Source organism: Platichthys flesus, chromosome 10, assembly GCF_949316205.1.
Source record: "Platichthys flesus chromosome 10, fPlaFle2.1, whole genome shotgun sequence".
Taxonomy (NCBI): Eukaryota; Metazoa; Chordata; class Actinopteri; order Pleuronectiformes; family Pleuronectidae; genus Platichthys; species Platichthys flesus.
The window spans coordinates 16,358,844-16,372,247 of NC_084954.1; the positions used below are offsets into that span (position 1 = coordinate 16,358,844).

General features: G+C 43.3%; 1 protein-coding gene across 3 annotated transcripts in view; it reads right to left on the reverse strand.

Moving 5' to 3' along the window:
* LOC133962520 (protein unc-79 homolog) overlaps positions 1-9,967 on the reverse strand; it is a 34,635-nt gene extending 24,668 nt beyond the window's left edge. For 2 of the 3 annotated variants that reach the window (XM_062398152.1, XM_062398151.1), the window contains exons 1-6: positions 3,584-4,297; positions 2,854-2,949; positions 2,690-2,745; positions 1,422-1,551; positions 1,235-1,299; positions 291-379 (exon numbers count right to left, since the gene is read on the reverse strand). In XM_062398152.1, coding sequence (XP_062254136.1) covers positions 291-379; positions 1,235-1,299; positions 1,422-1,551; positions 2,690-2,745; positions 2,854-2,949; positions 3,584-3,671 — 524 coding nt within the window. In that variant the 5' untranslated portion in view covers positions 3,672-4,297. Of the gene's footprint in view, positions 1-290; positions 380-1,234; positions 1,300-1,421; positions 1,552-2,689; positions 2,746-2,853; positions 2,950-3,583; positions 4,298-4,457; positions 4,772-7,774; positions 7,896-9,840 lie in introns of those variants that run through there. The other variant, XM_062398153.1, reaches the window with a different exon arrangement.
* Positions 9,968-13,404: the final 3,437 nt, after the last annotated feature.

The following is a 13,404-nucleotide window of genomic DNA, read 5'->3' on the forward strand; positions in this document are numbered from 1 at the left end:
ACCCATCCGAACCAGAGACCTTTAGAACAATCCTGCTACTGTATTTGGTTCACTCATTCTGTTGCAACAGTTACAGGGAGAAAAGAGAAGAAATTGGCTGCGTGCTTTTGTGATGATGATCTCATTAGCGGCACAAGGGAATTACGTAACCATGGCGATGCATGTCCCCTGGGTTAAAGAGAGGAATAACGAGCAGGCAGTGGGTGATGTTTGGAATGGCATCTTATTGAAGTCGGGGGAGCATCTGGAGATGGAGAAACGAGGTGAAACATACATACATGTATACATACCCTGCTATCCTCTGGCTGCACTCCTCACATATATAAAGAGGAGGGGGCTTGTCTCCCAGGGCAACAGAAAGAGTTGGATCTATACACATCTGCAAAAGTTACATTGGAAGCGTTAGAAAATGTATGTAGCATTTAAATGATCAATATATTGACAGGTGGGTTCTGTTTTAGGATAGTGACAGCAACTTCCACAAAAAAAGAAGAATACCTACTTCCTACTTATCCTTCTAACATTTCATTTTCATAAACATCTTAACTGTCCAAAGTGTCCTTTATCATGTGCCGTCTCACATGCAGCTTTACTCTCAGAGTGTAGTGTCTTGCCGGAGGAATCGTCCGACACCTATACCTGCCTCCCCGAACCTCTGTGTGCATGGCTGCGTGCATATGCTGCACTCCAGTCCCTCGCAACCTGTGCCTGGCCCTGTGTGAAACCCCCAACGCTCGTGGCCACGATGTTCAGATGGTGCACTGTAATTTACTTCGCTCGCTTGATGTCACCCCATCCTGAAGGGCTGCGCGGGGTCACTACTTCCAATTAAGCCCCCCCCCCCCATGCTCCTGGTAATTGAAATCTGGCCTCTGTCCATGCCCAGGCTCCTTCTCTATTTGTCAGCTTTAAGCACAGTTTGGTAAAGGCAGGCGGCAGCAGATAAAGCAGTGCAGCAGCTACGACCCTGGTGTAAGGGAAGATGATATCATGCAGCTGCCTGGGCACGGACTGATTTATTTACAGAGGGGCTCACAGAGAGCCAAAACGCCACCATGCCTGATTGAACTCTGCTAGGCAATCTGACACATGCATTCCCAGTCAAGTTCTCGGGGGAGGTAGCTGTTTGAACACATAGCACCCCGCTAATCAATCATGTTTAAGTGACAAGGCACTGTAGACTGTAGACGTAAAAAGATGTAGGGTCTTTCTATACATTTAACACTGAAGTCACCTTGACAGCAGGTTTATTGATGGCGTTGTGGCACTCGATGTGTTGACAGTGGATGGGATTCCAGGCTGATCCAGGAGGAGAGGCATTGAGGGAGAAGGATAAAAAAGAGGAAAATGGGAGAGAGATTAGACCTTTAGTTGGTTCAAGGACGGATGAAGCAGCAGATGTGACATTGAGAGATTCTGACCGGTGTACTGCAGCCCTCTGTATTCACTGATGGCTCCGGGGGGCTTCAGGTTGGGCCAGTAATGAAACAGCATCTGCACGGCAGGAGGTTTTACTTGGGATGGTCCATATGATATGACGTAAAGAAGGTCCTGGAATACACAGACAACATCAACAAGAACTAAAGTCCAATTGTAATACATTTAATAGATATTTGTGAATAGTGAATAGAGCTAGCAGCAAATCGATTTTCATATATCCATTTGTAAAGGCTACATGTTGCTTTTAAAACTATGACAAAACCTTTATATTTTATTTTCAAAAGAACTGTTTCAAGAGTTTTAAAATGTCTGTTTATGTGTATGCTAAACATGAAGCTAGCACAATAGCTAACGATTAGCTTGGCACAACAGTTACGAGCAGGGACTAATGGCTAGCTTGGTGATAATAAGTGGTATTTTCAATAAACGTTAAGCACAGTTTTTTTCTTCACAAACAAGATAAGAATTTGTTCATTAGGGAACTTAAGCAGGTCAGATATGTTTACCTTTCAACAGAGCCAGTCTAGAAGCTTCTTCCTGTTTCACTCTTTATGCTAGGCCAAGCTAAGAGCTAGCTTATTAGAGTAGCTAGTTAGCTGTAGCTACATATTTACCATACAGACACAAACTTCTCCTTAAAAAGAGTAGACTGTTTGTTAAATAAAATAAATTAACAAATCTCAACATGGAATGAAACTCTTATATTCTGCTTTACACAGATGACAATATGTGGGCATCATAGACTGTATAAGAAGATGAAAAATGCGTCTCTACATCCTGCCACGACCCAGAAAGGCAACAAATATATCCTGGACATATGAAGGCTGCCATCTTGCTCATTTGGAGCCAGAGTCTTCGCAGTAGTGATCAACGGTAGCAAAGTCCTGTCTATACACTCACTCGACTAACCGTGAGTCATCTGTCGTTGAAAATATTTCACCATTTTTAATAGCATCAAATGACTATAAATAAAACCAAACTCACCAGAGAAAGAAAACATGAACATATAGTGTGATCATAACTTCCCAAAATGACAGAAATCATATCTGAGGAAGATTTATTCAACATATGACTTGACTTTTAATTTGGTCCATGCCTGATCTGTAAACATGGAGGAGGCATAATTTAAAATCTCTAGTACAGTCAGCCACCAGATGGCGATTGAGAAGCTTTGGCTTCACTTTTGAGGAGCATTCGGGTCGTCCATCTTTATATACAGTCTATTCTCTGCATCCAGAGGGTGACATACCTTCCACACTTCCTGTTTGTGCTTCATCAGACACTCCAACAATTGACAGTGATACACTGGAAAGAAGTAGAGATCAGTTAAGGCACAGACACGTTACTACACGACATTTGAGTGTAGGTCAGATTTGCATGCATGCATCAAATGGGGTCAGTGTCATGGGTTACCTGGGTTTGTGGTGTACTGCATTGCAATCATGAGCATAGAGGAAGCAGACAGATTTACATAGGCTGGGACACCTCCTTCCCTTCGAGTGGAGCCCACTACAGAAGACCAAGGGAGAGAAAAGGAAAGATCACTGTCTGGTCTCTGTAAGGTGCTAATGAAGATCGGTTTATGTCATTTATAGAACATTTGGGTGGTTTTCAAAGCTTAAAGGGATAGTTTACACAGAAAAGAAATATTCACGAATTATCTAGTCACCACTATGGCGATGGCGGCGTGGCATTTGTGTTTGAATCCACAAAACAGACGAGATCAGGCACTGCAGCATCACCTTGGGGAAGGATACCAGCTGACATTGTTTCGAGGCTAATTTTAGTGTCAGGGCTTAAGAACACTTGGATGACACCACAGGAGCAGTATGGAAGCATTTTTCTGAATTATTTCTGTTATTATTTTTACGTTTTAAGAAGTAGTCACCATTTACTTCAATTGTATTCGATATGGTTGCAATGCTGTTGATCCCTGACACTTCAAAAGGGTTTTGTGGACTCAAACCACCATCGGGATAGCGGTGAGTAGACATTGAGTGAATTTTCAGTTTTGAGTGAACGATCCCTTTAAATTCCTAGCAACTGCTATTTGTGTTGCATTTTTCACTGATGATGGGTTGAGTTCAATGTTTACAGGGGCTGATTATGTTGCATTCATTATCATGTGATGGATCATACTTACATATAGCCATTGGGAGGAAGGATGTGCTCAGGTACTCAATGATGTCTTTGTGGAGGAAAGGGGGGAAAGTGGCTAAAGTGGAGATCATAGTATAGGGCAAAGTGCTGAGAATATCATCACTGAGAAAGGGCAGGAGGCAAGTTGTTGTATAAAATATGGACTGTCCCAGATCTGATGAGAAAGGGAAAAGGCACAAAAAGAGACAGAGATATACAGACACTTATTCAATAAACTGCACATACAGTATTCACATACTGTATGTAGCCACAGACATCACATGAAAAATTCAGTCATTTAACAGTTTTAACAGTTCAAAAATAAAACGCAATTTGATCTTCTGATGAGGGCAGTAAAGTTTTCCTTAAAAGCCAGTGATGTAAAGTTTGCCCACAGGAGAAGTGGAGCAATCTAGTCAAGGAGATGGATTTTCATGCTTTAGAGCTTTTTTTAACAGTGGTAAAATATTCATGAAAAATAAGAACACTGACTGTGATGCAAACAGTGTGGAACTATGTCATTCTCAGCTGTGCGCTAAACATTGCATTTACCCACGCGTGATTTTCATTTAACTATATATATTTTCACGTGACAACATAAGTTCAAACATTTCTCGCACTTTTACATAACAAACATGCAGTCAAGTATGATACACAGAAGAGAAAGCCTATGTCTGGTGTATCCAATGGCTTATGAACGAATAGGTTGACAGGATCCAGCGTGCTCCCAATCACCCCATGCATCCCTCAAGATCCTCAGCAGGACTTCTCTCTTCCCGTTACAAAAGAGGCCAAAAAAGCTGCAGTGGCTTCATGCAGGCCAGACGGCTCGGGGGGATGATGATGACAAACAGTGGTGCACTGGGGCCTTGACTCACCATGCTGACCGTGCTGCAGCAGGGGCACCAGGTCAAGCAGGGTCACGAGGGTCACATAGAGGCCCTGATAGTCCAGAGAGGGGTACTCTGAGAGCTGAGCGTCCCGACTCTGCTGCCCCTGCCCCCCGCGGTCTGACGGGGCATCGCGCAGAACGCTGTAAAGGAGGGAGCGAGTAACTGTAGGGTTGATGGAACTGACTTGTGGTCTTAGAGATGGGGTGAGTGGGAATGGCACAGGAAAAAGACACATGGTCATGGGCACGGCCAAATTGGAAGCTTCCTGGTTCTCCTTCCTGCCTGTGCGGGACAGAATGCTGCTCCGGGGGCGGGAGGGTAGGGGGGAGGGAGGGTAGAGGAGGGGGAACAAGGGAAAAAAAGAGACAACAAAGACACAAAAAAACAGCACATTACATTGAAATGGCACTACAGAGACAGCGTAAATAGAAAAAAACAAACCCAGATAAACCCCACATAGGATGCAGTGTCTCACTATTTGACTGTACTGAAGGCACGGGCAATTTTTCCCTGCTTTGTCTGCTCAGAGTGACTCGAGTTCAATTTCATCTCGTTTTGTCTGCCTTTGCACTTGGAAAACAAAAAAAACATGAGCACAAACTGCAATGATCACTGCATCTCATGCGTATCTGGTGACAAGGAGCAAAAATATAAAAAATGGCATGTTTTCAGTGGCAACCCCATACTTCTCCAAAGAGGGACAGCGCAAATCACTGTCCCTCAATGGCTGCCGTCTTCCAATCAGCAAGGTCATTGGTGGCCACTATGCAAAAAAAAAAAAAAAATTGGCCAATGAGCCGTGGAATTTCTTTTTTAAAATGAAATTTCCTTGTCTTTAGTGGGGCTGTCAAGGATGGGAGTGACACCAAATTGTTTCGGGAAAATACAGAGGTGACACTTTTGAAACATGCTTCAGCCAGTAATAAACATGTGTGTGAGGTTAGATCAAGTGCTCCTAGGTCACAGCACATGTTTATTGCACCAGAGAAATAATGTCCGTATGCATACGTTATGATACTGCACCAGTATCATCAGGAGAAATAATGAGATCCAACAGGCATATGGATTCAGGTTTCTAAAATAAATGTAACAACTAATCTACTGTAGAGGAGAAACTATAATGACAAAGGAAATAGGTTGTATCAAGGGGGAGATGACTGGTGGCATCATGTTTGTGAGCTAATGCAAGATGGACAATTGTGTTTGCTGTCCCCGGGGGGAAGGTGGTGGACATTTTCAATTTCAAAGGGGGGGGGGGGGAGAAAAAACAAAAAGCAAAAAACTAGTCGGGGTTGAGTGTGGGAGCGTCTAGGGTGGAGGAGGGGGGAGGGTGGGGGCCAGAGAGCATTGCTCTTTTTTTTTTTTACTGCACATTATCAAAGAGCTAAGCTGTTCTATCAGGCAAATGATTGGGATTTATCATGAGAGCCCAGATTATAAATGCTGCTGTATTGTTTTGTTTTTTTGGAAGGTCACTCAAAAAAGAGTCATAGCATTCATGGCAAGTGAGAAAGGGGATTTCATAAGCATTTTTTTTTTAACATATAACATTAGATGCATAATGTTGAGTTTATACGTGAACAGCAGAATTTAACATTTTCTGACCTAATCCCCTCAAAGTTATACTCTGCAAGATTTAAGTCCGCGTAGATTCATTCGTGACGCTGCGTCATTGTGCAGCACAAACTCCACCAGCATGACAACGGACTGTATCTCAAAGTATGACTTTTTCACTGCCCATATATCATATAGAAAACATCATCAATTTGAACAATGAACATAGACATATAAAAAGACACGCTCACACACGTACGCTGAACATGTACATACGTACGAACAGAACGACACGAGAGTTATACGACACATAAAACACATGTAGAAATGCACTGGTACAGACACATGACGTACATCGACTGTCAGTCCCTGCGCTGTCAATACAAGGTCATTGGCTATGTGTCTATCTGTAATCAAGACTCATCTGAGAAACAGGATTTCAAGCGTGTGGTGCTAAATCTTAAACCGTAGCTAAACAGTGGATGATTGCGGCCCGTTGCAGTCGTTCTCATGGGTGGTACAGTTTGGCTCGAAGCCAGTGAGGCTCACTGTAGCAGAGAGCTCGGTTTGACTTGGAGAAATACGGGAAGCTATACCTCATATTTAAGGAGGCCAACCGAATTGCATCTTCCCTTTTTTCTGCCCTGACCTGTGCTGAACCCAAAAATGAGCGTATGAATCAGCAAACACCTCCTCCGGCTGTTTTGCTTTTGTCTTTCCAAGAACATGACACATAACCTCTTAAAGGCTGACTAGTCCCACTTGATAACCCTCTCCTCTCTTTCTTCGCCCTGGACTTCAGAAGGAACAGGTGGATGGATAATCCTGAAGTCCGTCTGTCCGTCCGCCCCCCCCCCCCCTGCTCAGGAAACCAGACCCCCTCAGGCAAAGAGGCTGTTCTGCAGGATAATATCGAGCAACCAGTGGCATTATGGTGAACGACTGTATTCGCACTCAGATGAAAAGATCATCGGTTGGAGCCCAGGATTTAAAACAGGAAGCTGGTGTAGGACGGCCCTTCAGCAATGCACGAAGCCTCCAGGATACTCAGTGGGTGAACCTCAAATAGATACCACCCTACACTGGTATTAATCATAAAAGTGGGACAAACAAGTGCAGCCTTCGGTAATCACACCCTTTATTTGTAAATTAACAAATAAGTCACAACAACAATGGAGTTCTTTATGAAGCCAGATGACAACAAAAAGTAATTATCTCCGCTGTCTATTTTTAATTTGAAAGAAGCTCAGGCTAAGGAAAAAGACACATGATGAAAATTAGATGTGTCTAAAATGGCCGCCTACTTGACCTGTGTTTGAGGAGGAAATAACATGTTGTTCCTTCCTCTGGCTTTCACAGCACCCAGAGGAGCAGGATGACCCTGCGACGGCAGAGCAGGAAGACCTGCCTTCCGCCTCCCTCTGGAAAGGACACTAGAGCCCACCCACCCCCCGGAAGCGTTAATCTAGCTGTCGGCCGCTGAATCAATAAACACCACTGAGCCGCCTATCTCTGCTGCTACTTTCACACAAACCATGTAACTTCAGGATCAATCTGCTACACTCTTATATCAGTCAAACGAGCTAGGCATTTCCCTATAACTTCCTTTTTGATGTAGTAAATTCTGAATGGTGTCACTGTCTTCCCTTTGAGAAAGTTGGCACTGTACTGTGAACTCTCCTGACGCTAAATATCAAACATTCTACAGGCTGTTGGTTCACCTGTTGGCTCTAAAGCAGGGTACTTACCTGAGCAGGGTTTGGGAAAAGTATTTCAGTGTGTTTGCAATGTCTGTTCCAGAGGGCACTGGGTAAATATTGTGTTGCACACGGTTGTGATACTCTTGCAAGTATCGTATCTTAGAGGCAACTAGACAAAATAAAAAGCAGAGTAACAAGTAAATCAACACTAGAAAGACTGTTGCAGTGAGCAAAGAGCACAAGAATAAGGCAAACATGCATAAATCGATACATCTGTTGTTGTTTCTCCACGACAAGACCCGACTGCATGTAATTTGGATGTTTTAAACAAAGAGTCTGTGATTCCATGGCTCTCTGGCCTTCTTCAGGTGACCTTTTTGGTATAGCGGCGAGGTCACAGGAGGCCCTGGAGGAGGCAGTAACCTATGGCTTACAGAAACACGCTCGTGCACAAAGGGTTGGCGGCTCAAGTCCCGAGACAAGCTGGGAAATTGCGTTCGAGGGTGAACACGAGGAAGAGGTCACTCATTCCCTTCACAAATGTCACCGAGAGACATTTCAGCGTGGAGTTCTATGGAACTTAACTCCCTCAAGTCTCTGTCTTTGGGTTTGAGCATTTTATTTGTTGTTTTCGCCTGGTTAAGTAAAGGTTCAGATATGTTGGGTGTTGGTGATCGCTGACCCATATTCTGTGACTTTGGGCTGCGATGTTTAGCTTCCTCTCTGACCTGTAAATGACAAACCCCCAAAATAAAAATAAAGCAGCTGGCTGTGTGCAAGTGTGGTAGGAGAACTGAGCTGTGGTACAGCGCTGTATCACACATGATTCCCTCTCTTCCCTGAGGGATGAAGGATGAGGAGTCAAGGATATGTTGGTCCGCTTTTGTTGGCAGGATAATGCAACAACTGCTTAACTGATTTCCATAAAATTGTGTTATGGATATGGATCAGGGTGCAAATCAAGGAACTTTGTTTTCTTCAACATTATGAGATGGGGTGTAGTTCTAATGGTGCAGTTCCCAAAAAATGGGTTGCCATCCAGCGCCAGATGAAAATTCGGATCTAGTGAATTTAAATGTGGTGTTATAAGGAGACTGTATGTACTATACTTATAATAATGTGAGAAAATCTTTTCAAGTGTAAACAGGATTAGCTATTTATCATGGACTGCATCAAATTGTGTCAATACCTTATAATAATAGTACACTAGTCTAATGTAATTGCACTTTGATGGTGGGCTGATATGAAATGTCCTCACTAACATTTTGATAAAACAAGTCTTTAGAACCTTTTAAGATAAATACAGATAACTGCCGGTATGATGTTTGGCAGTAGAACAACATATTGCTTCATCTTTTTCTAATATTAGCCTTGTCATTTGCCTATAAACAACATTAGCAACACTCAACTTTTACCTCACATTTTTGCAATTTTAGTTGCTTTAAATTCAATTACGTGCGCAATTCCTTAATAAAATAAAGTCTGCCAGGATCGTTCAGTCCAGATGGGTTAGGGTTAGTTTGGAAGCAGAGGCTGGCGCTGGTTTCCACCTGTTCCAAGGCAAACCGAGGGAGGGGGGTGTGATGATGAAGGTGTTGATGAAGAGGAGGAGGAGGCAATCATCAGCAGCCTTCACGGCGCCGTGTGATCAAACCCACGTTATCGATCATTCTAATGCCACCATATTGTTCGGTGGGAGAATCTTGTTGGGTCGACCTTGAGAGCAGCAGCACCACAGCTCGACCCCCCCCAAATGCAGCCACGTCAATCAATCAAATACACAAACGGCCATTCGATTTATTGCTATGACATTTTCTTTTTCTTCTGTGAACCCTGCAGTTGGACGGAGCGATGGACGGAGAGATGTGTGTGTGAGCACCGAGCCTCCAGTCATCCTCTGCGGTGCGAGAGGGAGACAGATAGAGAGAGAGGGGGGGGGGGGGGGGACGTGTTGCAACAACCTGCCCTGGCAACCGCGCGTTCATCACCAAGGACAGCTCCCCTCATCCGCTCCCATGGTTAAATACCCCCCGAATCACATCACAGCTTCACCCTCATGTAAAGACAGGTGGAAACCCACACACACACACACACACACACAGATATGTACTTACACTGCTCTGCCTTCGTGGACATCTCGCAGACTCTTGGGGAAACATATAACCCAGACTGTCAGTTGTTTTCCCTGTGGTTTTCGGTCTGTTCCTTTATCCTCTCTCCTCCCCCGGCATTGCGTTTCCGTCAGCGGTGAAAAAGTGAATGTACTCCCCCTCTCAGCAGCCCAAGCTCCGGGCTTGGTTGTACCACTCCTGCGCGGTGGTGGTTCATGCGCTGTGGGTTTTTCGTCAGTGGTCGGTTTCTCGCTGAGCTTTTAGTGGATTTAAAATGAGAGACTGTCTTTATTTACATTTTTAGGAGTCGGTCTTCTATCTCAGGAATTTATTTTCTCTTCCATTGTGGAGAGGGATGCTTGATATACACACCTCCCACCACACTACCTTTCCAAAAATGGACTGATCCGGCTTTGACAAATTGTCATTCAATTATTTCAACAAGTCCATCAGTCTCCTTTGAGATGATGACAGTGGAGGAAACACCAAAAGCTCATCTGGGTGTTTGCTCCAATATTTAACGTAACGTCTTTTGTTGTTATGGTGCAGGATGAATAGATGAACATGCAACAGATGGTTGTCACACAGTCATAAATAATATAGGGCTGCATGAAATTTATATCAAGATAAAAATGGTTTGCATCAGTCGATGATTATCACGTTATTATTTTAATTTCAACTTGAACTTCGGTTCCTGATTTTTGCTCCTGAGTGAAGGTTGTCATGTTAAACTCTTCTTTATGAGGAGAGAGGTAAATTCATTAATAAAAACAAAACAACATGGAAAACATCACAGACAACCGTTCATACTCACAGTTCATTTTGTTTTTCTCACTGAGTTTTTATTTGTTTGATATATTTTTGTATTTGTATGTGTTTTTATGTTTGTGAGGCACTTTGAAACTATGTTTTGAGAAGTGCAATATGACTAGATATTATTAAATCAGGTGTCACACACTATATTCACAACTCACATCTTCCAATTCAAAAATACTTTTCAGAGCATCCAATGTGACCATAAGAGCTATTTTGACCGTTGGATAATGACTTTAATTCCTCCATTGTAACCAGATCTGACAACTTATTCGATTATATAACATTCGATATACGATTAGATTATTCCAAGATCTTACAACGTATAATAATTATATTGCTTATTATTGAGCCTTTTTTATATTGCTAGTTGGGAAATTACATTGCTATTGATATTGTTTTATTACACACACATCATAACCATGATGTGCCCCGGTTGGAAAATCAGATGTTCACTGTTTGTTTTTATGTTTATGGGAAATTACGTCCTGCGTCCTTTATTAGGTCTGAGGCACTGACAGACGCTTCCCATTATGCTTTGTGCCAAGAACTGTTGGAGTCTCTCCATCACATCTCCACCTGGTGAGGAGCAACATCCATATTGGGGTCAGGGGACAATTCATTCAAACAACCAGGGCGGGGTAGGGTTTGGGACATTTGGCCCCTGGAATGATTCTCCCACTTGTTACCACTCAAATTGTGTTGAAGCACATATTAAGTATTTTTAAATGTTAAATTGAAATCAGTGGCAGAAACTTGGACTATGGGCAGAAAAGGTCTCTGGATTGATCTGTCCAAAAATCCAAGAGGATTCTCCCTACCCTGTCTAGTGCCCCAGAGCAAGGCACCTTACTCCCCCAACATCTGCTCCCCAGGCGCCGTACATGGTCGCTCACTGCTCTGTGTGTCCTGCACCATGGGTCAAAAGCAGAGGCTTAATGTCCCTACCTGCATGAGTGTGCCTGTGCATGTCTGTGCATGTGTTTGGGACTAATAAATGCATCTTAATCTTAATCCTAAATTCCCTTCTTATTCATCTAGAAATAAAACACAACACAGCAGAAAGCATGTGAAACTCTTTATTCAGTTTCCTCATGCTTCAAATCTGACATAGGTTTTTACTTCCACTCCAAATATTTGACACATTGGAAGTGGTTCCAGGCAACAGCAGTGCACGGTTGTTGCAGGAGTCACTGCTGTGGAGGGGGTCTCTGCCGGTACTCTGGGATGTGATACAAGATCCATCCAGCCGGGGCCAGGAGAGAAACAGCAAACACACACAAGGCAAAGATAGATTTCTGCAAGAACGTCAATGAGAGCAGAAAGAAAATGCTTCAATAACAGACATATGATGATTTGTTAGTTAAGGCACGGTATGATATCACCAAGACCTCTCCTGTCATAAGCTGCAGGTAAAGCGAAGGTGAGGGGGGGTGTGTGTGGGGGGGGGGGGTGTTCACATCGCAGGGTCCCAATCTCAGTGACTCATCGGACAATATAAGCAGCAGCCTTGTATCTTCCGACCATGATATTCCCGTAGTCCCTCTGCACTATGCTACTCTTAACCTGAGCCAGGCTTTGTAAAAGCCCCTGTGCAGGTCCCTGAGGACAGATCAACAGATTTATAGTGGCATAAACACTGTCTGCTGTGTTTCGGTTCCATCCTTGGATCCGTTTTCAGAGACCAGAGCGTCTCACTAACTTATGGATAAGAAATGAATAAAACATCTCTCCCATTCTGCAGGCCGAGGATACTGAGTTCGCTTGAATTCCTCGCATTAGAGGCAATAAAGTGAAGTATCACAGGCACTGACTTCCCATGAAGATTGACCGTTGTACTCTTTGTATTTGGATGTATAATATTAGCCAAGTATAATATTTAAAGTCTAAGCTTTATAGCAAGGGGTGGAGCTGAAACGTAGCTTGTGAGCTGAATGTGGCTGCTGCAGCAGCAAGAAGGGAGAGTATGAGGAAAGCCTTTTCTGAAAATTGGAGCCTGTAACCTCTTCAAGTAGTACTTTTTTCAAGTAGTACCCCAAATTTGAATTATGAACCCCTAAAAGAGAGTCGCCTTTAACTGTAACTCTGCATCCAGTTGCACAGGTATCAGTGCTAGTAAGGTTGCAAAAGACTCTCAGACACAATTCAGATAATATGCATGAACTTCACTTCAGTTAAGTCCTAAGTTAAGTTAATTGTCCTGACAGGAGAAATTTATCTTGCAGCAGAGCACAGATAAAAACAATTAAAATGCACACACATTACAATAACGTGACAACAACATCAATAAAACAGTGAAGGTATAAACAAACAACCTCTTACGTAAATCAAATATACATATTGAAGCAAATCTAAATCTATTGCCCTTTAGCTTTGGAACCTGTACTAAACAACTACAACAATCTGACCTACCACTGGCCCGATCTTCTCCTTTGCCGGCTTGTCGCAGATGATCCACCTGAGATTCTGCTGATACGATTTCCTCAACATGGACCTGGTCACAGCTGGTCTCTTCAGAGCAGAGAACATCTTTCTGCTTTGTTCGGCTCGCACTCACCCTCTTCTACTCTGAGGAAAAGTTCCTGTGGAAACTTCTCCTCATATCCTGTGAGATGGGAAGAGATTGTCACAACTTTCATCTCATTCCCATCACTGCTTCTGGGAGGAGTCACTTCCGTGGGCCAAAGACTTTCATGTAAACAAACTGAGCAAAGGTCCCATCAGGACAGGGACTGTTGTAATGACAACTGATCA